At 46.1% G+C, this 27,549-nt stretch overlaps 1 protein-coding gene across 1 annotated transcript in view; it reads right to left on the reverse strand.

Moving 5' to 3' along the window:
• Positions 1-13,054: 13,054 nt before the first annotated feature.
• Positions 13,055-27,549, reverse strand: part of FBRSL1 (fibrosin like 1) — a 399,203-nt gene continuing 384,708 nt past the window's right edge. Inside the window, 8 exon segments of the mRNA XM_086623316.1 lie at positions 13,055-14,404; positions 16,398-16,638; positions 17,656-17,739; positions 19,519-19,596; positions 23,655-23,787; positions 25,078-25,149; positions 26,025-26,063; positions 26,623-26,694. Coding sequence (XP_086479442.1) covers positions 13,171-14,404; positions 16,398-16,638; positions 17,656-17,739; positions 19,519-19,596; positions 23,655-23,787; positions 25,078-25,149; positions 26,025-26,063; positions 26,623-26,694 — 1,953 coding nt within the window. The 3' untranslated portion in view covers positions 13,055-13,170.

Here is a 27,549-nt window from a genome sequence, read left to right on the forward strand (position 1 = left end):
GGCAAATTCTGGTGTCCCCAGCTGGGCTCATGCTGTCCCTCCCCTTTGCTAGGCATGCTCAGTTTAACAGAGCTCAAGAAATGAGCAAGTCTCAGGAAATAAATGTTTTCAGTCTCTCTTTTTTATTGCCTGTAAAATAGCAGGAGGCTTTCAAAGCAACAGCAAATCCTGTTAAAAAAAGTAGAGAAAATTAAAGAAATGTTTCTTGTCTCAGATCCAGCCCTTTTCACCTTAACTTTCCATCATGGTACATAAAACTTTTGTATATTTTGGCAGAGCAGAGAAATAGCTTTTCCCCCTTCTCTTCCTTGCACAGCCCAGGAGCTCTGAGTGAGCTTTAAAATAAAGTTTTGCACAAACACAGAATGGCCAAATAATAGAGCAAGAAAACAGCATTAAACTTTGTAGACAATCAACTTTATTCTGTGCGCAGCAGCTAGTTTCTCCTGCTCTCAGCAGAAATAAAAATTTACAAGTGTTCTGGGAAAGCATTAAAAACCAAACACGTCCAGACAAAGTCTAGTGCAAACTACTTGGAAATAGATCTGTGCATCACCTTCTGAAAGGCTCATTCCAGGCGTGCTGGTGTAGCCAAGCTGACGGCGGCCAAAACAAATACACCCTGAGAGTTCAGGACGGGATTTGAGGGTTGAGATTTTGATACCAGTCATCCATGTCTCCCAGAGAGGCGGTCTCAGTTCTCTGCCCTTGTGAATCCTCTGATCAAAGACCCTTTCTGCATCACTGCTTGTGCATTGCCACAGAGGAAGGATGCCTACGGATTTGGGAAAAAGTGGAACCTCCCAGCACTGGGAGGAAAAACCCAGCTACTGAAGTCGAGGGATCAAAGATAAGGGGGTAGGATGTGTTCCCAGACACCCCCCCCCCCCCCCCCCCCCCCCCCCCCCCCCTTTCCATAGGGAGCGTATTAGGTTTGCTGTACACCCTTATTGCACTGAATGTCATCTTCCAAGCATAGCAAATAACATTTTCATAAAGCACTGCTTTTAATCAAGCGCAACCTTCACATCCCCAAAGGAGCTATCTAGACTCTATCCCTTTTCTCTACTGTTCTTTTTTGCCCCCTTTTAACTCCCTCCCTTGGAGGCTCATGCCTCCAGCAAGGAGGGCTCCACACGGTTCCCTTTGGAGCTCATTAACACAGGTCCATCCGTCAGGCCACGGGGCTGAGCACGAGACGCCCGGCGCCCACAGTCCCCTGGGATCGAGCAGGCAGCCTGTGCACAGGGCTCGGCTGTCGCATAGCAATGCATTAATAACCGTGGTGCTCACGTGAAAACATAGTGGGATACCTGATTATACAGCCCCGTGCATGCTGGGACATGTAAGCAGGATGCCAGTCTTGATGGAGCAGTGTGATCCAGAAAGCCTTGTACTTATGCAGTGTATTAAAAACACTAATTATACTTCAGTGTCATCCAAACATAGAGCACGTTATTTGCATACTCAGCCACTGTTGCAGATGGGGTGTCTGGATTGAAATCACCTAGAATATGTTTCCAAATATCAATCCAAAGCAATAACCTCATCACTGCAATAAAGGAGGCCAGTCCCTTTCCAAGCTCCATGACCTCATGCATGATCACCCATGAACCTGTTGACTGGTGAGCAGCTTGTGTGGGTGAGAGCAAAATCAGCTTCCCAAAGAGTCAGACAGTTGTTTCCTGCGTTGCAGATGCTTTCTATCCAACACATCAAAGAGAAAAACCTTCCAAATATGTTTGTTACTTTAGCAAGTACAAATGCTCTGGGCAAGGGGTTGAATGCCTCTTCCATGTACGGCTTGCAGTCAGTAAGTGCTCCTGAATAGAAAGGCAGAGAGCCATACAGAGAGCAGGACTGATGTCTCCTGAGAGTGGCCAAGGAGCACTGATATGAGCACTCTTAGCTGCACACGTAGCACTGCTGGTTGGATTTACCTGTCCCCATGGCTGGCTCTGAGCAGAATCTCAGAGCACGAGGACTGATCAGGAATGTAGAAGACTGAAGGCTTTCGCTCTCAGGTGCAAATGGTTCATTACAGCCTTTCTCAGCTCATGCTGATGAGTGGAATCATTCTTCACTGATGAGAAATCCTGCATTTTCTTCTCTGGGAGAGCACAGCTTTGTTCCCTTCCCCCATTTAATAATGTACAATTTATCAGGCTAAATTGGTGAGCCTGGGAGCAAGTGATTCAAATCAACTTCAGCAGCTATGAGCAATCACATATACTTGAAGAAACCCACTTACGCCACTTTCTGCAAAACCTGAGGAAAGTTGGCTATGAATGCACTACTGTAGTCTATTAATGCTCAAGAAAACCCATTTAAATGAACCTCTAATGGCCGAGTGAGACTTCTATAATGAAACTCCATAAAGAGTCAGCTCCTTCCTTCAGGCTGGGCAGGACAAGTGCCTCCCTGGCTCTCTTGCTAGCTGTGGGTAGGAAAAGCAAGTGGATTGAAGGACAGATGTACTGTGGGGAGAAAGGAGGGAGGCTTCCTGGTGTTTCAAGGGTTGGCACTCTGAGATCACAAAGGTCACAAAGCACAAAATCTCACTTGTGTCTCCTGATCTATAGGAAGCAGTTTCCAGCCTGTAGTGACCACCATGCACAGAAGAGCTGTCTCACACCTTCCTCCTACACAAAGCCCAAAGGTGCTTGGAAAGGCAGAGAAGAAAGGCTGAAGTCTCATGCAATTTTGTAGGCTAAGCTGCGTCTTTGTCTCCACAGAAGACATGCCAGGCCACTGGCAGCTCAGCTGATGGAGCCCTTCTCTTAATTTCCCACTGAATCAGTGGCCCAGTAAAGGTCACTGAACCCCTGAGGGTGCTCCGAGTCCTAAAGATGAGCAGAAAAGCCTCCAGCACATAGATACTGCGATAGCACAGAGGATGCTTCATCCTTGGTGACTGGTCTACATTTCACCTTGGGGTCAAGGCTGCCCTACACAGCTCATTTAAGCTTTTCCCTTCCAGCAAGGGCCAAGCATTTTCTTAGTTCAAAACATTTTATTGTTAACAAAACAACTATGCTTTACTGCATGGAAAAATGCATTGTCTCATGGGCCCATCTGAGGTGTATTCAACATGAGATCAGCTGGGCTTTCTGGCTCAGCTCTCTCTAGATAGCCTAAAAAAAGTTAGCCTTCTTCAGACCACAAACCCAAACATTTCTCTATTAGCCAAAAAAAAAAAAAAAAAAAAGGGGCATTTCTATGTCCCACTGTAGCTCACATTAGCCCCACATTTTAAGCATGGCTCAAATTGGCATAGACAGAAGGTATGGAAGGAGAAGAGAAGACAGTCCCAACCAATCCCAACTGTTTAACTCACCTCTTCTTGCATACTGCTCCTACCTGTCCTTGGCTGCCCCAACAGCCTGTTTCAGCATGTAGCAGGCCCCAACAGTCAGCAAAACGTAGGAAATAAACGGCCACAAACCTTTAAAAAGCATTTAAGCACCAACTACCCATCTCCCCTTCAAAGCAGCAGGACCTCAACCGGGAAACGCTGCTTTGTTCTAGAAAGAAGGGGCCCTGATCCCTCCCCATCCCTATAAACCCTTCAGGCTCCTGATGCCTCCCAGGTGTCTCTGCTCTGGGCAGATTGGTCCTTGCCAGCACCTGGGGGGTGTTTGCCAGGCCCTGTGTCCATGGGCAGCTGGCAACGCGATCCTGAAAGCCCGGGCTGTGGCATGAGCCTCCTCCCGAGCTGTCCTTCCTGTGCCCTCCCTGAGCAGCAGCCACCAGCCCTGGTGGTCCCCAAGGACTCACATTGCCCTGCTCGAGACGTGGGTGGTCGTCAGGGTGGCGATGGGGCACTGCGATCAGCACGCCTGGGCCCTTGAGCCTGGAAAGGCTGTGGGTGCCTCGGGAAAATGAGGACTGTCCTCCCGTCGCTGCTTTTGTAGTAGCAACTGCTGCGCTGAGATAAAAGCTTTTGTTTGCCTTTTCTCTCCTACATTCCTAATCTCCCTCCGTGCTGCTCTCCCCTATAGTCCATCAAGCACTTTTAATCTCTAATTGCATATGACTGATGAGCCTGAACTCCATGGATGGTGTTGCCAAGAACCACTTTTTTCAGAGCCTGCTTTAGCTCTCTAGGCCAGTCATAACACACTGCAGGACCATTAAGAGTTTATAGTTTGTATACATAACACCCTCGGAGTACCAGAGGGTGGTTTATCCAAACAGAAAAGAATTGAGATGAATGAATGCAGAAATGACTTTTGGCCAGGAAATACTTTAATTTTAATTAGGGGGGAAGGGGGCGAGAGAGGAATGAAGAGGCTTTCTTCTCTCACAAAAGACAAGACTAATGAGTTTACAGCTGCAGGCGCTGACCTTGGAGCATCCCGTATAATGCCAGTGCTGAAATGTTTGGATGTGATGTTAGACCCGATAACCTTGCTTCTAAAAGGAAGAAATAAAGGGAAATGGCTGAATGGGGAGGGATTCATTTCATGGGGATCTACGGATGTATTTATTTATTTTTCCCCTTCTTGCATTCTCGTTCAGCTGCCTTTGGTGACACAGCCGTTTGCCCAGCTGCTGAGCTTCCTATGGGCCTCATCTGTTTTCCAGAAAAAATAGTTACGACGGTTTTCCCATATCTAGGAACCACCTTATCCCAAAGCCCCTCTTGGAAGCCCCCACCTCTCTGGAGCCCGTGGCTGGAGGGAACGGGGTGCCAGAGCCCAGGGGAGCCCCAGTGCTGGGCAGCCTGTGCATGAGGAAAGATGGAGCTGAGGCTTCTGATGCAGCGGCTCCAAATAGGCTGAAAGCCTGAAATTATCCGCGCTCGGCACAGATGTCGCCACCCACTTCGCTCGGTCACTGGCTTGTGGCGTTTGGGCCCGTGCCAGCACCCGCAGTGCTGGGCTCACAGTCGTCCCCCGCCCAGGAGGCTCCTTCTCCTGCCCTGGCAGCGTCCCGGCATGAGGACCCATGCCCAGGCACGGCACAGCATCGGAGCCGCCTGCCCGCTGGGCTGTGAGCTGACACGAGTTGTCAGCGGGGTCTTCCTGGGACACGTGCCGGAGCAGCAGCGACGCGGCACTGCGCAGCCCTGGGGCTGCTGGGCTCTCCCGCCTCCTCGGGCGCGCAGCCGCCGCTGAGTGCTGTGGCTCATGCCGGGCCCATCCTGCACCTCCATCCCTTGGCACCGTGCTGACTTCATGAAGGGTGCAGCCTGCACGTCTTCTAAAAACTGCAGTGCTGCTACTTCCAGCTCCTTCCGCAGCCAGTCCCCTCCAGGCTGGTGACATTGGCCATAAAGTGTCCCAGCAGCTTCCAGGCATCCTGGCATCTCCTTCCTCCCCCGGAGCTCTTTCCACGACCCCGCGAAGCATCACCTGGCCCTGCAGATCCTCCCACAGATGCTGCCATGCTACAGCCATGGTGATTATCAAACAAACTCTCACACCGTGTCGTGAAGCCGCTGTGAGCTGTTGGGGCTGTGAAGCCAGTTTTGCCTCTGGGGAATCAACACCCCCTGCCCTGCTGAGCCGGCAGCCAGACGGGCTGAAACAATAGTGCAAGTTAATGGAGCAAAACAACCATCGGTGTTTCCTATTAAAAGTATTTTTATGATGATGATTATTATTAATATTATACAGGGGCTGTAATTTTCTCCCGACTCACTCCAACATCTCACAAAATAAACAGTTGCTGTATTATCCCCTTGTAAATGAGACCACAGGATTGTAAACTTTAATTTGTTACTTTTGGCTGCTCTCAGGTTTGGCAGACAATTAAACCAATTCATTAGTTCACAGAGGCACATTTTTGGCCATGTCTGGCTGCGTGAAGTCATCCAGTGAATGCATTGGAGGCAGGGTGGAGAAAAAACGTACAGTGCCTTTGCCACAGGATCTGTCAGTAATGTCCCAAATAGGCTGGCACGGTTTTTACAGACCCAGGTGGGAGGGGGTCTGGTTCCTCCTGTTGCTCGGCTGTGCCCTGGGCATGAGCCATGGGCAGTCCAGTGCCCTGAGCTGTTGCCCAGAGACACAGTATTGATCCTTTATCTGATCGGAAGGTTGCTGGGTCGTGCCTGAGGCTTAACCTTTAAATTCTGCAGAGTTTGATCAGTGAAATTCCACAGGAGATGGTAGAAAATGCTGAGCACTTGCAAAGGCTAATCTGGCTGTGCATGACCTCTAGCGCCATCCCCACCAGCTAAATTAATTCCTTGAATAGCAGGACTCCTTTCTGTCCTTGCTTTCTCAGCTGCAGACACATGGTTAGCCTGTACAGCCCCATGACAGCAGGACACGGTGCTTAGCCTTCTCAGGGCTATCAGTTATTTGTGCTGGGAGTTAAAGTGTGATTTTTTTAAATGGAAGACATAACAGTATATTTTATGGTACTGTCACCCCCCCTCTCCTAAGAAGCTTAGTGCAAACCACCAGTCAGATGAAGTTCCCTTGTCAGACATTTTTCCCACACTGTAGTTCCTTAGGTGTCCATTAACAAACCAAAAATCCTGAGCCATCTCAGTTTTGGAAAAAAACCCATAAAATTCCTCCCTTTTTCTTCATTCACTCCACAATAGGTGTAGAAGCCTTCAGTGCCTGCGATCAAGTACCCAGCAACATCATCAGGCAGGTGGAAAGACAGCTGATCCTCACAGTGGCCTTGATGGTGGTGCGTATTGCGATTTGTTACCGAGATATGGCAGGAAATTTGCTCACTTATTTTCTCTCTTTCTGTTAGTTCTTTGTTGGCAGATAGACAAGGTATGGCTGCCTGCATCCTAATGCATCCTTAAAAGCAGGCAGGAGGTTTTCAGCTTGCAGCTCGTATCGATGAAATGCAAAGCATAATAAAGATTCCAGAAGGGAACCTAAAATGCTTTAGGTCAGTTTTCTTCCAGCTTTTACATTCAACAAGCCATTAAGGAGACACTCTTAAATCCTTTCATCCTTCTTCCAAAGCATTGCATTGGCCCCGTGTGTGACAGTAATTCAGCAAGCCCCTAGGAAGGATTTTACAGGTGATGGCAGTTCCTGCATTTCTGTTTAAGAGCCATTGACCTGGATGAAAAGACTTTCCAAGCCACAGAGAGATGTGGGACAGAAGAGGATCTTTGCCTCATGGTACAATTAAAAAGAGGAATTTCCAGTATCTCCACTCTCCTGGTACCATTAAGCCAATATGGAAGAGATCTCGACCCCCTGAGGCTTGGTCTCATTCAGCACAAGGCTCCGATGTGGTGCTCAGCTGGGCTCATTCCCTCTCAAGTCAAAATTGTTCATTACTTTCTTATTTCAACAAACTGCCTTTCTCTCAAAAACCCCTCTTGTCTCAGGGATTTTGGAGTCAAATTTTTTTTGAGTGCTATTTTATAGCACTCAAAAAGAAAGATTTTTGAATAATAAAACCTAAAAGCTTCCCCAAACTAGTCCCCCACCACTGTGTTTCTCACTGGCCAGCACTTTGCATTTGGATTTGCCCAGAGTTCTCCTGTTTTGCAATTTCCTCTGAGCAATCCCGCCGCTGCTGGCACGGCCGGGGAGCGCTGCTGGGCTCTGGCTCTCTGTTGGAGGGAAGCACTGGAGAGGAGAGCCTGCAGGATGGAGCAGAGCGTTTATGAAAAGCTGGTCACTTCCTTCAGCGTCTAACTGGGGTTTCCTTATCCTGAAATAATAACATTAACAAAAGTGTTTTGATAAACAGTGAGCAAACGCTGCAGAAGAGGTAATTATGACTTCTTATATCGCGACAGCTCTCCTGCAACGCAGCAGCAGGAACTCGCCTGCCCCCGCTGAGCTGCAGCTGTTTTCTCGCACGGATCCTCCTGCCGCTGGCACGGATGTGCTGGGTGCGACCAAGGCCGACGCGGGTTGAGCTGAGCCCCCGTCTGTTTTGGGTGCCCAGTACACCCTCTGCTCCTCAAACTGCTTTTTGGGGAGATGAAGGGCTTCACCCTGCTGCGGGCAGCTGCAGCTCGCTGCGTGGATCCGCGTCAGGAGTTGGAGGAGGAGGATGAAGCTGATTGGGTTTTGAGTCAAAAAATAAGTCCTCTATTTTAGTCCTTTCAGCTCTTTATCAAGGCTCAGTGCAAAGGGCCTGACACCCGGCCAGCGCGGCCCCGCTGCTGTGATCCGTGTGCCACAGGAGCCGCCGTCGAGTCGAGCCGGTAATGAGGGACCTTCAGCGGAACGGCCAATGGAGCAGCCGGTGCCCAACAGCTTCATGGCGGGAGGGACGGCGAGTATGTCTCTATTTTGACACGTCCTCGCTGAATGAAGAGGAGAACAAGCAGAAAATGGCTGATGATAAATGCGGCAATTAGGGAAGCTTAATGGAGCAGAAGGTTTTTTGTGAGAAGACAAAGAAATTGCCGTGCCGACACCTGCGAGGAGGTCCCAGTGGCTGCCGTGGGGAGGCCCCCGGCTGTGCCGCAGCGGCAGGGGCTGGCCGAGGGGAGACGACCCTTTTCCTTCACGCACACATCCCTCAAAGGCCTTGGAAAAAGGTTTTCCAAGTTAAACTTGAAAACACCACTTGATTTTTCTTTTACCCCATTATGTTCAGAAACGGTAGCCTGTAATTTCAGGCCGGCTGCAGCCCTCCCCTGCTCCCTGCCTTTTATTCCGTTACACGTAATACCGTGCGCTACTGGGAACGGCGTTTTCCCGACAAAATACTGATCTCAATGGTGTGAAAGGGCTGCGGCCTCAGCTGGGGGATGCCGTCGTGCCAGATGTGGGTGGACATGAGGGGTCTCCCCCTTCTGCTGCTGCACCTGCAGCGACGCCCCGCTGAGGGCTGAGTCCATGATCTGCTGCGCTCTTCCCCCAAAGCACCACACTCCCGAGCTAAGCCCTGGGCTACCAGCTCCTCAGGATTTGAGTGGAAGTGCTGTATTTGTTTGCCAAAGCCCCATTTCTGTTTGTTTCCTTGATTAGACTCTTCCCAAAGCTTGTGCAAAGGGACACCAAGAAGCATTGGGGAAGGCTCCATCTGGGGGTGCGCAGGGAAGCCCAGGTTTCAGTGACGGGCAATGCCATTTTGGTCTGTCACAAGACCAGTACCAGAATCCCCCCAAAACTGCAACGCAGCTATTTTCCTAAGGCTTTGGCAAAAAAGGAATTTTCTGAAGGAGCTAAGGGTTTCCTTTTTTTTTCTTGGTACAAGCCAAAGAAAACACAAACCCTATTTTCCCTCCATTGAGGGCTCCTCGGCTCAAGCGCGAGCTGCGCGTACCAGCGACTTGCCTCTCCTCGTTCGGGCAGTCGCTGGCTAGCCTGGAGCAAAGCTGCTGCATCTTGCTCTTGCCCAGGCTCTCGGGATATGGCATTTCTCTCTAGCCGGCTTCTTGTGCTCGCTGGACCCGGGCGATGCCGGCGTTGCAGATGTGGTGACAGCTCAGGCTGCTGTGGAGGCCTTGGGTTCCTCCACATCAGCCCTTTGTTCGGCTGCTTGGAGTCACCAGTAACTAACTTTAAATATATACGGTGTCTATAAAGGCTGGAATGGACAACTCCCCTATGCTTCTTCTATGCAATAAAGCTTGCTTCTTAGGGAAGTACTAGAACTTTTTGTCAAAAAAACAGTTAATATTTTTGACAAGTGATCTGAGGATTGATTACGGCTTTACAGATTGGCTTTTTCCTGTGCCCCTTACTCTCCTGGCAATTTATCTAGTTTATTGACCAGTCCAAGACTGGCCCCTGCTAACTGAAGAGGGTGGACACCAAATCTCATTCCACTGAGCCGCAGTGGCGCGTGGCGTCCTGTTTCTGAGAAAAGGCATTGCAAGTGCAAGAGCTGGTTTCCCTCCTAATGCTTTCTCAAGCATCTTTGTGAACAAAAACAGGCTGCCTGAGGCAAGCAATGAACCTTACACATCCCATCCTCTTCCTCCCACCCACTGCCATTTGTTTGCTAAATCCCACCCTTTGTCGGTGACTGAGGGAAGTCGCTAAGGAGACGGACGAAAGGAGAATAAAAATGGTAAAAAATGCACAAAATGAAAGCTCGACAGTGGTAGAAATGCATAAAGCCCAGGAAGTCCCTCTGTAACGGTTCTTTTTAGCAGAAGGTGGCTCAGCTCAGCTGGGGTGGCTTAAAGGAATAAGGCTGAATTAATTAGTTTCTCTGTTTAGGTAATAATACCATTAATCACGACAAACCATTTCATGAGAAAGCTGATATTCGGCACTGCGTAATTCCGCAGGAATCCCACTGTAGTGCAGCATTATTGATGGGTCATCCTCCGAAAGCCTAAGAGCAATGCCTCCCAATACACTAAATGGCAAACCGCTGATTTTCTTTTAATATTCAGGCTGCCACAACATCAGTCATGACGAATTCTTCTGGCACCGGTGTGGCTGCAGTAACCAATCCTCCAGGAATGCCAGGGGAGCACGGCATTGATTTAATGCTCACTTTTTAAATCATACACAGACCAAATGCTTCCAAAGGGTATGGTCCATTTCTGCGGTTTTTTGAAGTGTACGCTGAAAACCCCCTTGCTCGCACTTACGGGCATCGGGAAGATGCAGCCATGGACTCAGTTTCTAAGGGAGGTGAGGGAGGTTCATTCATGCAGGTCTGTGTTACAGGTGGTGTCAAGCAAGATGCCATGTTGGATAATGGCACTGGGAGAGAATTACAATCCCCTGAGCCAGCATTACGAATATCTTTGAGTCCAACATACTTTTCACTTCCACCATGTGTTACGTGCTCCTCCGATTTCAGCTGGGAGAGCAGGTGCTGATTTTTAATGCCTATTTTGTTTTAAGCCTCCTTTCATCAGATTAAGGACCCTGCTATTTTATTTTGTTTTATTTTTTTTTATGCTCAGTAATTTAGTCACATGCAAACTTAAAACCAGAAGCTGTAACGTACTGTTAAAGCACAGTCGCCCACTGGTAAATCAGTTTCTGAGAGCGAGGGGGCCTGGAGCACTTTTCCATCCCCTGCAGATGTCTGCTCCAGCCTACGGGAAAAGCTGTGGAAGCAAATGAAAATGCACGTGGAGAACAGCGCTTGAGGCGCTGACCTTCCCGTAGCGATGCCGGCAGCACGATCCCTTCAAACACTCTTGCACAGAGGCCACGCTTCCTTTTCCGTCCTCCTTCCTCCCAGCGAAAGGCTGTCAGGTCCGGGCTCGAGGCGCGGGGCTCGTGGTGGCCCGGTGCCAGGGCCCTGGGCTGGGAGAACGGCCGCGGACCCAGCCCTGACCACCACAGCTGTGGTCTCCGAAGCCTTTTACCGGCCACGTTCCTTCTGCTGGGAAAGACTCGGGAACCAAACAAAATCCCTCTCCCAGCACCAAGCCCTTCGCAGCCGCCGGCTGCCTCCTCCCAGCCACCGCAGCACCGTCGATAAACCATCAGCCTGCAAGCCAACAGCACCGGCTACGACACACAAACACTCGACTACCTTTTTCATCCAAAATCAATGTTGTATTTATCTTCATTGATCTACAAGGAAACTGAATGTTTAAAATTACAGGGGGTGCAGGGGGGAGGATGGGGAGGGGGGGAAACAAGAGTTACAGAGCCAAGAAAATAGTAGCGGATGGCTGAATTAACTAGAGAGAAAAAGCCCAGGATATATAAAACATGGACACTGAAAAATAAAATAAGGGAGGGGGGATGGTACAGCAAGTAAAACATGGCAAAATTTACATATGGATGAAAAGTAAAATTGGAAATAAAAAATAAATCATGCCAAAAAGCAGTTCAAGGCAGAACCACACTGAAACAAACATTTGCTTATGGTCTTCATGTACTATAGATAATATATCAGAATTTCTTTTTTTTTTTTTTAATCAACCATTAGACTTTTTTTTGCACTCCTAAAATTCTACTTTGTCTTGTATACAGATTCCAATAAGAACACTGCACAATTAGCACAAGGGGTCCACGGAAAATTGTCCTTGCTTGCCAGCGATCCTGCCCACAACACAAAAAAAGAGAAAAAAAAAAGGAAAAAAAAAATAAGGAAAGGGTCTGCCGCATGGTACTGTGCCAGTTCCATCTGCTTTTGCCAGCTTGAAAAGTAGGAAACCAAAATTCCCTTCCAGGAGCGTGTGTCTCTCTCTTTCCTTGATGAACTGTCCCTTGTGTTTGCACAAAAAATTCAGTCTCTCTTTTTTTTTTTTTGTTAAACACAAGCATCCTTCTTCCTTTTCACATGCCGTTTCCATTCTGTCTCCATAGTTGCGAGTTGGTTGTTTTTGGGTTGTTTTTTTTTTTTTTTTTTAAACCTTCCTCCCCCCAACATCCACTAAGACCTGCCTCCGAGTTCTTGCATAGTTGAAGTATATATGCCGTACTTAGCTTTCTGAGAGTGAATTTCTGACTGTGACAAGAGTATGAGTTGTAACCATGTTAACAAATAACCAGAGTGGTTCTAGAAACCATTTTTATAAAGTCTACCTATGTTAAGAATTTAATATTGGTGTACATTTATATTAACAGAATATTTACAGTTTGTTTTCTTTTTTTTTGTTTGTTTAAAACAAGAAGTCAAAAAAAATTCCTCTTAAATTTCTGCATAATATAATAAGGCAAAAAACAAACAGTTTTGTACATTATTATTATTATTATTAATATTTTAATATATATCTGTAACTTCGGTTCCAAAGTACCAAGGTAAGTGATCAATTGGCCTCAGAAGGGAACCTCACAGTGGACTGTAAAACTACAGTATTTCCATAAATAATACTTTTAAGAAACCCTGGGTATTTTTTTCTTAAGGATCTGAGGCCTTTAAAATGCAAATTTAACTAAAAACAAAAGCAAAATTTCTTCTTTTTTTAAGTGAATAAAGAGCACAAAATTAAAAAAAATACAAATCCATTAAAAATGTTTCTCACATTTGGGAAAAAATGTACAAACTTGACATTTTTAACTCATTTTTTTTTAGCACAGAAACAAAAAACAAAACCAAAAATCAATACCTATATATTAAATTCCCATTCTCAGCAACCTTCTTGTTGGAAAGTCTGCATCCCCGACCCCGTTATTTATGGAAATGTGCTTAACTTCTACAAATTTTACATTAAAAAAAAAAGTTTACAGCAGTGCATTTTGTAAAAGGTTTGTTTTTTGTTGTTGTTTTTTTTTTCCTGTTTGTTTTGTTGTTGTTGTTGTTGTTTGTTTGTTTGTTTTATATACAGGCAAGTTTAAAATTCAATGTTGGGGACTATCGTGCCTCTACTTCTTTGGGGTTCCTAGAGGGGGAGTAGTCCCTGGACTCTGAGTTTGTGAGTGGAGTAGTCCTGCGTGGGGAGGCAGGTCTGGTGCTGCTCGCTGGTACAAGAGGTGGTGGGGCGCTCAGCGCTGCAGTTGGTGGGTTCCTATTTAAAATCCCGTTGTGCATGGCAGTGGATGGACTCAGTCTGGGGTAATGCATCCCGCTTAAATGAGGCATGAAGGATGGCACGTGTGCCAGGTGACTTTCGATGGGGGACGAGTGCAAGTGGTGCATTCTGGCACGCTCGAGTTCTTCCCGTAAGTGCAAGCGCTCTCTTTCCTCTACTTGCCGCAACCGCTCCTGCTCTCGGCGGGCTTCAAGAAGGTTTTCATGGTTATAGTCGTGTGGCTCCCTGTCTCTATAAGAACGCTCATGGTCGTAAAACCCAGAGGCGGTAGGGAACCTATGGATAGGATCTGTCCGGAGCTGAAAGTCCATTCGACGGTGCAGGTCTAAGCTCCGGTAGGCATCTCGCAACGGGTCCCTCATTGGGTCCCAAGAAAATCCGGGATGTGGCAGCCTCTCTCTTCCTGACAAAGGATTCATGCCTATGAGCGGGGTCATCATTCTGCTGCGGTCCAGGACATTCATGTTGTTCATCTGGTGCACGCTGCCCATGGAGATGGGCATAGAGGCAGTCATCGAGTGAGGCAATGATAACCCATGCAAAGTAGGTGGTGGGGGATGCTCCACTGATCGGGAGTGCTGTGAAGGCTCAGATCCTACCACCAGCACGTCACTGTCTTCCTTCCTCTCCTCTTTGACTTTGATGTCATTCTTAATCTTCTGGAGGTCGCTGGGAAGCTCTGTCTTTCTCTCCATGTCCTTGCTCATTAGATTGGTAAGTTTCAAGCTCTCACTTAGTGCAGGTTTGCTGTATGGGGATACAGACTGGATTACTGGCTTTGTGTTGTCCTCAGAGGGTCTTTTATCATGGCTTGGAGTTTCCTTCACTGGGGAACGGCTCTCTTTAATCTTGTGTTCTGCTATGGGCGGCTCTCTCAGCCGATCAGGGTGCTCTCGCTCGGGTTCTTTGGACCTTTCCCTTTCTCCAAGGCTAACCTGCCTGATGGGATCACTGGAGGTTTGGCTGTTGCTGCGGATGAGATTGCTTATCTGATGTGTCACTGGAGCCGATGCCGGTGAGGATCTGTTTGAATGTCTGTTTTTATCCATGAGGTCTCTGTAAAAAGAGAGAACATACATCCTTGGGTTTGTGTGAACAAACGCACATGCGATGCTGGACGTGCATAGTGCTGTGTCTAGTTGTGTAATTCGGGATTGCTCAGAAAATTATTTGAAAAGCTCTGCTAGCATCAGCTATAGCTGTGATGCTGCACTAAAAGATATGCACTACCTGCCTTACCATACTACATTGAAAAAAAAAGTTAAATGTCCGCAAATTTGGGAATTAAATTGGGGACGCATTTGAAAGAACAGTATATTCACCCCATGAGAAAGACCACTTCACTGAGAAATATAAGGAAAGAAGAATTCTAGACAGCTTAGTTTTTTTTAAAAGACGCTTATTGTGTGTTCATATACACATGTTGCTGCCAGACAATGATCTTGGCTGTAACACTCTTAAATCGGGTTCCTTTCCTAAAACATGGACCCAGGCACACAAAACAGAAGCCTACGGAAACGTATGCAGGTCCTTCACAAGACAGCTTCGCCGCAGGAGAGTTTTTATTGTTGGCAGTTCTGGCAGGTAAGCGAGGTGCTTAAGGAAAAAAAATCCTCCAATAGGCCACGAAACTGAGAAGTCCACCTCCATTTCAAGAGGACCTGCCATGAGGAACAAGGGGTTTGATGACAATGTTCCTGGTTTAGAAAGAGAGGCATGAGGGTTTACATTTCTAACTGCACCTCTCTCTGAGCAAGCCAATTAGTCACAGCTACTCCCACCTCTTTAAGAGGGGGATAAATAATGCTCACCTTTTAAAAGCACTCTGCTCTGAATGAGAGACACTTTAAAGGCAAAGTGTGATGGTGTGATTGAGAGAACTGCATTATGCAGCTGAGAGGCTCCCTAAGTTTTGTGCCGGGTTTGCTTTCCAGAGCTGTAAGACCTGCGTGCTGAAAGCTGGAGGTGTTTTGGGGAGTTCTGTAAATATTTATCCCTTACATTTGCTACCCCAGATTTCTCTCTCTGCCGTAGTCCTGACTGCTGGTCAAGGACGTGGTTTATTAAAACCATGTCCAAACAGGGATGCTGGGGACTGCTTAAGCTGAAATAACAGAAATGTAATAGAGATGTTAACCTCTGTGTGAACACTCTTGGGAGTAAAGTAACCTTGGTTGGCACATGAATTACACTAAAGTGGAGAAGGGAGCCTCCTATCTGAAGGCCTATCCATGCAAGGGTGTCTGACATTTAACATCTAAAGCACGATGGTTTTCAGCCTATTGCTTCCATACAATCTTGTTCACAGGCACCGCCTGAATACTTCATTAAATGCACTCCAGACAAACTATCACTAGTCAAATACACACATCTAAGACTTGCAGGCTGTTATTACCTATGAAGAAGTAGCTTGTTGGAGACAACCAGGCTCTGAAATATAAAGGGCTTTACGGCTTCAAAATCATACAACTGGAAGCTAATGAAGTATCTATAGCCCAGGTGATACAGTCCTGTCATCGTTAATGAGCGTTTGTCTACCGTGCAGTTTTTTAAAATCAGTTTTGCTAATGGATTCATGCACACTGCTCCAGATACAGGCATTTGCATTTTTATCTCGTTAATGTCCAGCTAACATTTGAATTCATCAGCATATCTGTACATTAATGAGAACTATGACTGACTCCAAAGGACCCACCACGATGCCACCTTCGTTATTTCAGAATATACAGCAATCCTAAAGCAGTTGCACTGAAAACAGCCAAGTATACCCTAAAAACACAGTGACACGCTCATGTCCTCAGCCTGGTGCTTTTCACGAACCCAGTAGCAGGGACTGGCTTACCACATTTTCACAGCGGTCAAATTCTAAAAGGTAAAGAGGGTTTTTTGTGTTGCTAGTGCTTATGCTTATCTGAGGGAGAGGCCTATCAGCTGCTTCAAAGACAAGCAACGTTTTGCTCTAAAGATGATTTTAAGATTGGGAAAATTAGAAAAAATGTAGAGGAAAAAGAGGCCCAGAAGAAAGTGCTCAAAAGCACATGCTGCTTACCTCTCTTTGTCTCTGTCTTCTTTACTCAAAGAAAGATCCCTCTTCTCGGGCTCTCGCTCCCGCTCTCTGTCTCTGTCATGGTTTGTCACTGAGGAGCTTCGCTCGGAATCGGTGGGCTTGGGCCACTGTGGAGGTGTGGGGAAGGACGGTGGGGTCCGATGGAGTCTATTCCATGGCTCGTGGGGATTACTGAAATTCTGCAGGTTTGGGCCATCTTTGTGAGTAAAAATGTTGTTGTGAGCTAGAATAACGGCAGGGGGAGGAAGAGTTAAGAATAATTCAAACCAAAGAATTACATACACATTTTGCACAATGCTAACCACAACCAGAACTGTCCTTTCAAGACTTTTTAATAAAGAGCTAATGCTGAGGGGGAGCTACTAGCAGGTGGACACAGATACCTCCAGCACTGGGTGAAAGATCCACCAGCTCTTTTAAGGCTATTGGCAGAGGAAACTTTAACCATACATCTGAGTAACTCAGAGACGACTGAAAATGCCCAGCTCTTCTCCCCCCACCCCGGCAAGGGTTCCAGCATAAAAGCAATATTCTTCCTCAGCTCCTCTCACTGGCAGAACTTTAATTTGTGGGTAGTTACAAGCAATCAGCTGCCTGCAGCTGAGGATCCAGGGACTTTTTTGTTAAAGAAACCAGACTACTTGGTGGTATGTAAGTGTGTGTATAAAACCAGAGCTTGGCTGTAGGCTTTTTAGAACAATCACTTGATTTTCCTCCATCAATCTACAACTGATTCCTGTTGCACCAGGAGATGCAAAAGCATGCTCTGTTAGATGTGGCTCTCAAGCATGTCTTGCCTACAGGTAACATGTTTTTGAAGTAAAGTAATTTTATACAGGTAATTTAAACTTCAGACAACGGTTACAGAGGGAGTCTACACGCTGAATTAGGAGAATTATCAATAGCTGTTCCACTGCACATCTTCGCCGTTGAAGGGTGTTACTTTAGATGCCCATAGGGACCCAGAGCTCAGTGGGGTCTCGCAGCTCTAGCACCTCTAGGAGCACACAAGGTACCAGCCTTCAGCAGTGAGGAGACACTGAGCACAGCTAGTGATGTCTGTGACATGCAGAAAAGCTCCCACCGCAGAGACCTGGAAATCTTAGGTGCAGTGTTTTCAGATAGCAGAATGGAGGTTAGGAATTAAACTTCTTTAAAAACTACCACCAGCTGCTGTAAATATTAGCATGTGGCTTTTCTGGAAGGGATGTTTGTCTGCAGTAACCCAGCCAGTACTTACTCAGAGCATGACTGCCTAATCCTCCAAAGGCATTGCTGCCTAAGTTCCCAAGGCCGCTGAAGGTGCTTGACCTGCTAAATGGATCTGGAAAGGCAAACAGGGATTTAGCAGGCATTTAGCCAAGAATGTTGGAGAATGAAACGCACCCCTCCCCTTCTTAACGGTCTGAATCCAAGTAGGATTAGGCCAGACTTTAAGCTGATCCTTCTCATTGCAAGGTTCTTTGCACAGAAAATTCCCATCATGTTAAAATGGAGAAGGGATTCAGTGCTCACTCTGCAAACAGGTGCTGTAATAAACTTTTGTATGCCAGTCAGAGGGGAGCTAGAAATTAAGGTCTAATAGCTGAAATTAGGGTGGCTGCTGCGGAGCTATAGCTCTCCTTCCTTATCAGCACTAACAGTAGAAGCATTGCAACTGCCTTGAAAGCAGAACCTCAGCAGGCTCCCTGGGCAGCACACTGAGGGGATGCATTGTTTCACTCTTGTTTCTGCATACAGCTTTCCACCCTCTCTGTAATAGTGCACAGAGACAGTCCTAAGCTAATTGCTATGGATATCCATCCTTACACCAACTAACTTCAGGCTGTTTGTGCCAAAATCCACTTCCTTGATCCCAGTGGTGGAAATGATTGCGTAGTTTTAGGAGCTACTACGACAAAGGGATGGAGGTTTGCATCCTTTGAGGCAAAGATGAATTTTGCCTTTCCTAGTCATGTATCTGACTATTTGGCTACTGGCACTTGTCTTTATAAAAAGTCCTGCCTTTTTTTTTTTTTTCCATTAAAGGCATCCATCATGAGAAGAGGTTCCTTGCTGAGCGTATAGCCCAACTCAGGTTTCTGCAATCCAGGCATGGCGATGGGTTAAACTGTATCAGTGTACTTTTATTTTTTACTGGTCATCTCTAAACAACTCCTCCTTCTGTTCACTGGCTTTTTGACTGTCCCTTTAAGGTCTTTAACTTGCCATGTTAAAGGAGTTGTGTTGCTCTCCACTTCCTCGTGGATATCATTGTATTTAAAATATCGAGGCAAATAGCATAAATAGCTTCGATCTTTCAGCAAACAGCTGTTTACTTATTTACTTATTTTTTAATAGCTGTTCTTGCCCTTCCCCTTTGATATTAAGTAGTTGAGTGACTCTAAAAATACAGTTAGTTCTGACAGAATGTTCAGGAATTGATGCAAATCTGGTTATTTGCAACAGAAAAAAAGTTTACTAGGTCATGTGGCATGCCACACTTACTGATTGGATGAGTGTTACTAAAACGTTAATCAACAGAGCTTGAATTTTAATTGGCAATGAGCTGCTTGTGAGCTTCTAAAATGAGAAAATTTGAGAAAATCAGGCTCTACTTATTGTCATTTAGAAAACTGAAAGGCTGGCAAAACGTGCACAACAGCTATTTGCCAGGAACTGTTCACTGAACTTTATTCAAGAACTTAGTCAAGAACTTTCATAGGTGGAAAACGGTACAGGAGGAGCCCATTTTAAGCTGTGGCTTCTCTGAGGTACCTTTGCATACACTTCCCCCATTTCCTTGGACATGTTCAGCAGCACAGAAGGGCTCTACACGTCACACTTCACGTCCTGTGCAGTGTCCCAGCAGTGACAGACTTGCCTGCTCTGCAATGCCCTCTTCTCTTGCAGAAGACTGCAAATCCTGCCCCTCTCCTTCGGAGAAAAGCAGCGGGGATGTGTTGGGAAGCTGCATGGGTGAGAAGCTGGCTAGCTTCTGGTTCCTGAGACAGTTTAAGCCTCTCCCTCCCCTAGTGCTACAGTGCCTCAAGGCAGGACCACACCGGAGAGCCAAGAATGGGCCAGAGGTATGAAGGTGAAGGCAGGGTTTACTTACACTTACCTGCCAAGTGGTTAGTAGGCAGGAAACTGCTGTGGTGAGGTGAAGGACCAAAAGGGGTGGTGGCTGGATGTGTCGCACCTGTGAGAACAAGGTCCCTTTTTAGTTCAGCGGCAAGTGACTGCTGGCGTGCGCAGAGGTCCCGCCATTGCATCCAAGAACCAGACGCAAAGGCACAGGCCAGATGGAAACAAAGCAAAGGCAGGGGAAGACCCCAAACACCAGCCCAGTGAGCTACAGGGCAGACTCCTCCGAGTGCCCTTTACAGGAGCCTGTGAGCACTAGGAGGCAGGAGGAGACCTTGAAGGGAGCTGCTGCTCACCTGTAGTAATGAGGAAGTGAATCTCTTTGTCTGGCATTTTCAGCCATTACTCTGTGTTTACATTAAAAAGGGTCAGCTCAGGTTATGGGCCCAGACAGAAGGTGCTCGGAAGTGACTGATTAGAGTCTATATGAAACACCAGTTAATGACAGGCACGTAGGGAACATCAATCATGCCTCTCCCATGAGAGCTCCATCTACGCTCTCACATCTGTCTCTGCATCCACAGGCTCCCCCCACAGTATTTTCTTCCCTTTCCCAGACACTGCTTAATGCCACAGTGCCATGCTACCTCCTGGGAAAGAACCACCACTGCTGGGCGTGCTGGATTGCATTAGGTTGAGGCAAGGGGTGAGAATGGGCTGAAACAAGCTGGTCTGCCCTGTATTTCAAGGTGGACCAGGCTCATGCAGAAAATTCTGCTCTCCTTTCAGAGCAGAAAATGAGAGATTTGCTGCCTTTGCAGGCAGATGCACGCGAACCTGAACGGGCGCTTGCAACTGCAGTGTGAAAAGCACTGGTGTCACCAGCCACTGAGACACCTGGATTTTGGAGGAACATGAACTCCCATGTATCCTGCAAAAGACAGCACTTTTGGGAAATCTCATGGGCCTGGCTTTTGCCCCCTAAGATTAGTACAGACAATTTTCAGGATGCACCTGAAATCAACTTTTTGAATATTTATGTTCCAACGTGTGTGACAAAATGTTTCTGTGGCTCCAGTGCCACACTGACAAGACCAGCCCTTTCCAACTGTTTAGTCTATGAACGTCCTTTCGGTGCCTCCTCCCTGCCAGTACTTCCACTACTGCACACAAAGCGGAATTAGCAACTATCATAACTTTCAGGTGCTGCCTGGATGCAAACACAACTTCTGCCTGCCTTGCAGAAAGCAAGACCTGCCATACCTGTGCGTTAACTGTCTCATTTTGTTAGAAACTAGTAATTCCACACAGTGACAGAAGGAGCACTTTCTCGGGGACATGTTAAGTCATGCGTAAAATAGACCAACACCTAAATAAAGCTTTCAGTGCTCGTCTTGTGTATTTTGTTGGTAAAAAGTTAACTTCCCTTAATACTGGGAAGAGTAACAGGTCAACTCTAGCAAACATCAGCAGCTCTACTGGGCATGAACAAGGGCTCTTCGCTAACAGCTCACTTACCCAGTCACCGCTCTCTCAAGTGATAACTTCCTATTATAGAAAAGAGGATTATGATGCTTCTTCTCCCAGCTGGCACTCCAGCTCTCCTGTCACCTTCACCACAAATATTTCTGCCTTGTCTGTGGCCCATATGAATGATTCCCATCAGTGGCAGACCTGCTCTGGTAAGTTCCTGCCCTTCATCTCCATGCCACATCAAATGCACGTTTCTACCATACATCATCAGTGCTGATAACGCTATGGAAGGTCACAGCAAAAGTGGGGGGAAACAGAAGGAAGAAATAAATATGCACAGGAGAAACTGCATCCCAAACACAGCCCAAACAGCATTTTATGGAGATGCTGGTCAGTCCCTGAACTGGTCTTCCTTGGTGATGGAGCCCAACAACAGACAGTCGTTGTAAAACGCACTCATGCATCCAGAACATGAGCAGACTATAAAACTGGAGAGGGAGACAGCGCTGCGTGTCCCTCACCAGCTTGGGCACCACAAACCTAAGCAGCCAGAAAATGAGTTGAGGAAACTTAAGAGAGACCACGGCAACGAGACCTGGAGTTATCTATAAACATTCTGACTGCTCCAATGCTTCAAGACGGATGGAGACTGTCATCTTTCTAATCCTTTAAGATTTCAGAGGGTGTATAATGGATGGGAGATTTCTTCAAAGGAGACGGCTTACAAACTCAACTACACGGGCTGATAATAAAAAATCCTCTGGAGAAAGCCAGGAGCGGCATTGCAGGCTGTCAGGTAGTTATTAAATATAGTGTCTGCCAGGCAGCTGAACATCCGTCCTGAAGACAGGTGGCCCTAAGATAACTTATGTCTCCCACAGTAACTAGGCAATGCAGCAGAACCAATGATTCACATCAACTGCACGCTTGTTTGATAAGGTGAAAAGAATGCCTCGGATATTGCAGAGTAAAAGATTTATTCATCTCTATATTACTGCTGCAATGTTTGTTCACTTTGATAGTGCTCTTTACCTAGATTTACCGTGTGATGGCTCTTGTGATTAATATACTCATGGACAAGTTGCTGCAAGGTTGTTTATCTCTAGAGAAAGTTTTCTATTAATTTGCCTTCTTTAATGTACCTATTCCATAGTATTTCCCCTCTTGCTTTTATGAATGGAGAAGCAAGCCATGGTTGCATCTTTAAGAGAAAAAGCTCAAGATATCAACTCGACTGGTGCTCTTCTGTCTGTTAGGGCAGACTGCCCAATATTGCCTTCAGTAGCAAAACTATACATGAAAGAAGAATCTTGTAACGACAACACAGGGTGGACAGTGATAAGGAAACAGCTGCCATAGGAAAAGAGTCAGAGGTTTGTAAATCAACTGTGCTTATGCATCCAAGCAGATGCAATAAATGTTTTGGCCCTGTATTATCAAAATACCTTTACAGAGACTAAAATACAGGGTAGTATCCTACAATGTACAGCTAGTATCAGCACTGATGATATGTGGTGGCAACAGGCATTTGATGGTTAACAATTTCCATCCACAAATAAGGGCGGAAACACAAATGGAACCCCTGGTGGATTTCCTGAAGGCTATCCGACATCTGCATTTCAAACTCATTTCTCATGGAGGTTTCAGCTTAATTCTCATTTGTTGCTTTTCTGTTATGTTTGGGGCAAAATTTGTAACACTTCTAACCTTGTTCATTTCAACAGCCTTGGTTCAAGGCTGAATATGACCACACCTGCCCTGACTTAGAATGAGAGGGCAATATTGCATCATAAAACCAGAGTAAAGTTAGGAAAGAAAATGGCAATAATTGCCAATTAATAACATACAGAAGGCAGACTTTGGCATCTTAAACACAGAAAGAAAATCTGAAAAAGTCTAGGGGAAGAAGTTAAGCCCTGGGAAGAGAAAAACCCCAACATTCGGTAGATGGAAATCAACAAGAATAGTACTAGTGACCTCCAAAACCAGAATGCCAGAGTTGCAGTCTTCCACGGTCAGAGCTACCAAGAACAGTGCAGTGAAACTTACTGTACTTTGGTAATTGCATTAATTGTAATTATTTCTCCAACAGATTGGAATGTAATTGATCAATGTAAACTGTATTTTTTTTTTTTTTAAATTCAATACGCCATTTTAAGCCTTAGAGATTGCTGGACTTCATAGCACATAGGGGGATTTTATATTTAAAAACCAAACACTTCACAAATACACCTTCTGTGATATTTTCAATGCTGTTATTGAAGCCTTCTCTTTACAAAAAAAACCCTTATTTTTGGAAAACAAACAGAAACTTGATGAGTGGAGGAGCTGAGAAGAACAACACAGCAAACATAAAAGCAAGAAAGAGACTGGGGCCGCTTCCAATCCTGTGCAATGGAAACACTTTCAAGTATTTTGTCAAAATCGCTTTTTAAAATCACTCTATAGCCTATTAATCAGGACACATAAGAACCAGCTGCACAGACACGAACGTAAGAGCCAACTGCTGCAGCTCGGTGAGGTGCCGAGGATTCTGCGCTGGAGGTGGTGGCAGAGCCCAGCCCAGCGGCTCCGAGAGCCCAGGTCACACCCGTCGCCAGGGCCTCGGCATCCCTATGCACCATCTTGCTTGCTTGCTTGCTGTAGTGACACACATCACATATACTGCCTGTTTTGCAACAAACGATGATTTTCCCTTACCTGTGGTAGAAAACAGAGGCCTGGCAAGATCCTGTGGATAATGGAAGCCTGGAAACACTCCAGGGGCGGGAGGTCTGCTGAATAGGTCAAGTTTACCACCTATTTCTAGCTTGTGGGGATCCAGCTGCATTTGCTGTCAAATGAAATAAAACCAATCTCATTATACACTTCCTTTTTTACAGGAGAAAAAGAGAGGGAGTTCAGGCTCACTCTTGCTCAGCCCTGCCAGGGAGAGTTAGTGACAGTGACAGCGGCGTCTCTGGTCACGTACCGCAGTCATGCTCTGACAGCATCTGTAAGGCCATTTCGCTCCACAGCCTCTCGGCTGCCTGCCTCATCCACATGAATAAGGTCTGAAGTGAGCTCTCAGCCCCTCAGCACACACAGCCGAGCGTGCGACATGATACACTGAGCACGCTGCTCCCCAGGATCAGTCGGTGCTCTCAGCCTGACAAAAAGTCTTCTGCAGGCGGAAAGCTGCCGACAGAAGTCTTGAGACCTCGGTGACGGACTCGTCTGTTTTGCTTCTCCAGTTTGGAAAGAGAGAGATGTTCCTAGACTATGCCCTTCCTGCAGCTAGTATAGCTCAGTATGCAGACAAGGGGCAACGGATAAAGAAAACTTAGGAGGCTCCTCCAGAGGCTATTTTTATCCTTCCTCTATAGCAATGAGCATGGTCACAATTGCATCTAAGTCATGTAAGCTTAAAGATGATATATTTGCTTACAAAATATAGACATACACCACTCATAGAAGCACTGATTACAGTGCACCTACTTAAGCACTGAATAGTCTTCATTAATGGAACAAAAAAACTACAGCAGGAGCTGTGAAAAGATAAAGGCTACAGACATCCCGTTATCAGCTATTCTGCCTGCCACAGGGAACATCGAGCCTGTAACAGCACCCAAGCGTACCTACATCTTGAGTTTTAAATCTTCTCCCTCTGCCCATCATCACAGCACTGCAGAAAGCCCAACAACCTCTAACACAGTAACTATCAATCTACTCGCCTGCTCTATGTTTTGTGATACATTCTTCACGATATCGGTCATTTCATTACGAATGGGATAATACTCCATATTCCACAGGAGGTACTAGTACAGAAGGGAAGTGACATTAAACATGTATGCTTCGTAAAAAAGATGGGTATGGGGCAAAGTTACCTTCCCCCTCCCTTTCTTCTCTTTCTGGCTGTGCACTTAGTATCTCCTGCTCATTTTGCTACCCTTCAACCCGATTCCTTTGCCCTCAGATAAACTTTATGGTTGCTACAATAAATGTTAAAGGATTGAAAGTGCTAGTTAATCAATACAGGCAAGCTTGAGAATCACCAACAGCAACTGCTTCCTGCTCATTACTCACTAAAATATAATCTGTAAGTCAAAAGACTTGGCTTTGTTCCAGAAACTGTCTGAATTACCTTTATCTTTTGCTGGTGATGGTAGATCTGCCAGGCGATCTGTACATGAACCGCACACCACTTCCCGGGTTTCTGCAATGGAAAGCACAAGAATTTAGATTAATTTATACGTTAGCAATCTACATCAGATAGAACGTTTCATTTCCCTTACTGTCAAACAGGCAGCTAAGCAATGAGAAAGGCTGATTACTAAAACGGCACAATAGGTGATCAACATTTTTTTCTGTACTGCAGCAGACGATGTTTAAATTGAGAAAGATGCAAACAGGGAGAATGTGGGATGCAGTATATCTTCCTCATCTCATGGAGACATGAGATCCCTGCCTTGTTCTTTCCTACGTGCACTCCCTCCTCCATAAACCAAAATAAATGGCAGCAGCAAAGAACAGTATGCCGTGCTTAAGAGAAAGCAACTAATAGTTAACGGTTCTCTTTCTGAAAAGAGCCCTGTTCATTCATCCCTGCTGCACTGCAGGCTAAGTCACGCGTGGTTATTATGGCTGCTTGCGTCTGGGGAGGAAAAGGGTACGGACAAACAATCACCAGGGATGAGCAGTGCCACAGCTGAATGAGTTACTGCTTTTCAGCTGAGCTGCGGTACTCACTGTAGGGTGTTTTTGTGGAACATCAGAAGAACAAATATAACACGTTGACCTAGGCCACTATGAATCTGATCACTGGTGAATGTCTGCCCATGCTCACAGTCATTTATTTTTGTGACCCTTATTTCATACTGTGAACTATTAATGCACATAAATGGATGCAAAATAAGGTTGGGATTCAAGCTAAACGCTATTAATCAGAAGCAGCTAAGAGCTAACTAAGACATTTTGCTTTAAATGAAGGACGAGCGTGAAATTTTCTACTGGACATGTTAAATTTCAAAAACACATGCACAATATTTGAAGTATGTGTGCATAGATATGTATATAAAATCCCCCACAAACCTTACTTACTCTTACTGGAGGCCTATAAGGGTCTGACACCTATGGAAAAAGCAGAAATAAAACTATCAGTCTTTCTAAAACTACCCAATATACAGAAAGGTGGGGAACTTCCTTCCTCTGAACAAATACAAGCATTTAGAAAGCAATATTCCAGAGAAGTCCCCTGTGACACGGGAAACCTAAAAGGCTTAAAGGAGGCTTAAAACTTCTCTTTCATTCCTTGCACCAAACTCAGCAGAATTTTATGATAAACAAAGCAGCTTCACACCAGCAACTGAACAGTGCCAGTGCTTTTCTGAACTTTATAATCGTTTTGAAATGGAGCGCATAAAACTACTCTCCAGGCAATGCTTAGGGGAAAGACCTTGAAGGGATTTCCTGCCCCACTTCCCTCTGACTTTGTTTAAAGAAGTCAATATATCCCTTTGTATTCATGACTGGTGGAGGCTACTGTTGTCTCACCAGAAAAAGAAACTTCTGTTCAGAGTCTAGAAGGCCAATTTGCTCACCAGCTGCTCTCTTTTTTTTTTTATGAGCAATCACTGTGTTTACTGTAAATCCAGATAAGCTGAAAGGAAGGTTATATATTGTTGCCTACCCCTGGAGTCTTCTGCAGCAGCGTATGGTGGACTGTGCCTGGTCTACCTGCTACATCAATAGGGTTTGAAGTCTGAAAGACAAGAACAGAGTGTGAATAATACTGTATCACACCAGCGGTACATTTAACATCTCTATCTGATGTTAAAAGCATTAATTAGTCTATGTTCGCACCGTGCTTTGAACACGCGTATTGCTACATTAGTGCTAAATGTTATCTCTTACTGACAGCCAACAGCATTTAATCACCATGTCATCTACGATTATTTAGCAGCAGTAACAGTGTTACAGCAGCGCCCCTAAGCCCTACCGAAACCACAACCTCATTGCGCTATGCAGTATGCAAGTGGATGGGAAGAGACAGTCCCCGGCCCCCAAGCTCATTCTTGAGACAAAACAGGCAGGCAGTAGGAGAGGTGGACTGACTCCCTCCACATTTCAGGCAGCAACCCGTATCGCAGTCCGGAACTCAAGCATCTTAGTCCCATATTGCACCTATTGGACCACGGCCCCTCTCCGACTGGGGCTCGATCACACAATGGCTAAAACGGCAACAGCCCATCTATTTGCTTCGACAAGGCAAAATGAGAAACCTTAGAAGGTGCTTGTGGGTCTTTATAGCTTTGCATTGTTTATCCCATCATTTTCCAGCAAGAATTAAACACCTCATTGAATGAATCCCTGTTCTTCCTCCTCCTCCGGATCCCACCTGTTGCCCTGTCCTAGACAATCCCCAAGAACTCGTTCGTCTTCTCGCTCTGGCGTTCATCCATCTCCCACTCCCAGAGCAACTGCACCTGGTGCCTCCACGCAGCTGAGTGCAGAAGGGTTAAACCTCATTCCCCAAGAGATTATTTCGCTCACATTTTAGGTCAAATTACAGTCGATTTCAAACAGTCAAACTGTATGAGGAACGAGTAAAAGCATG

This window comes from Tauraco erythrolophus, chromosome 19, assembly GCF_009769465.1.
Source record: "Tauraco erythrolophus isolate bTauEry1 chromosome 19, bTauEry1.pri, whole genome shotgun sequence".
Classification (NCBI taxonomy): Eukaryota; Metazoa; Chordata; class Aves; order Musophagiformes; family Musophagidae; genus Tauraco; species Tauraco erythrolophus.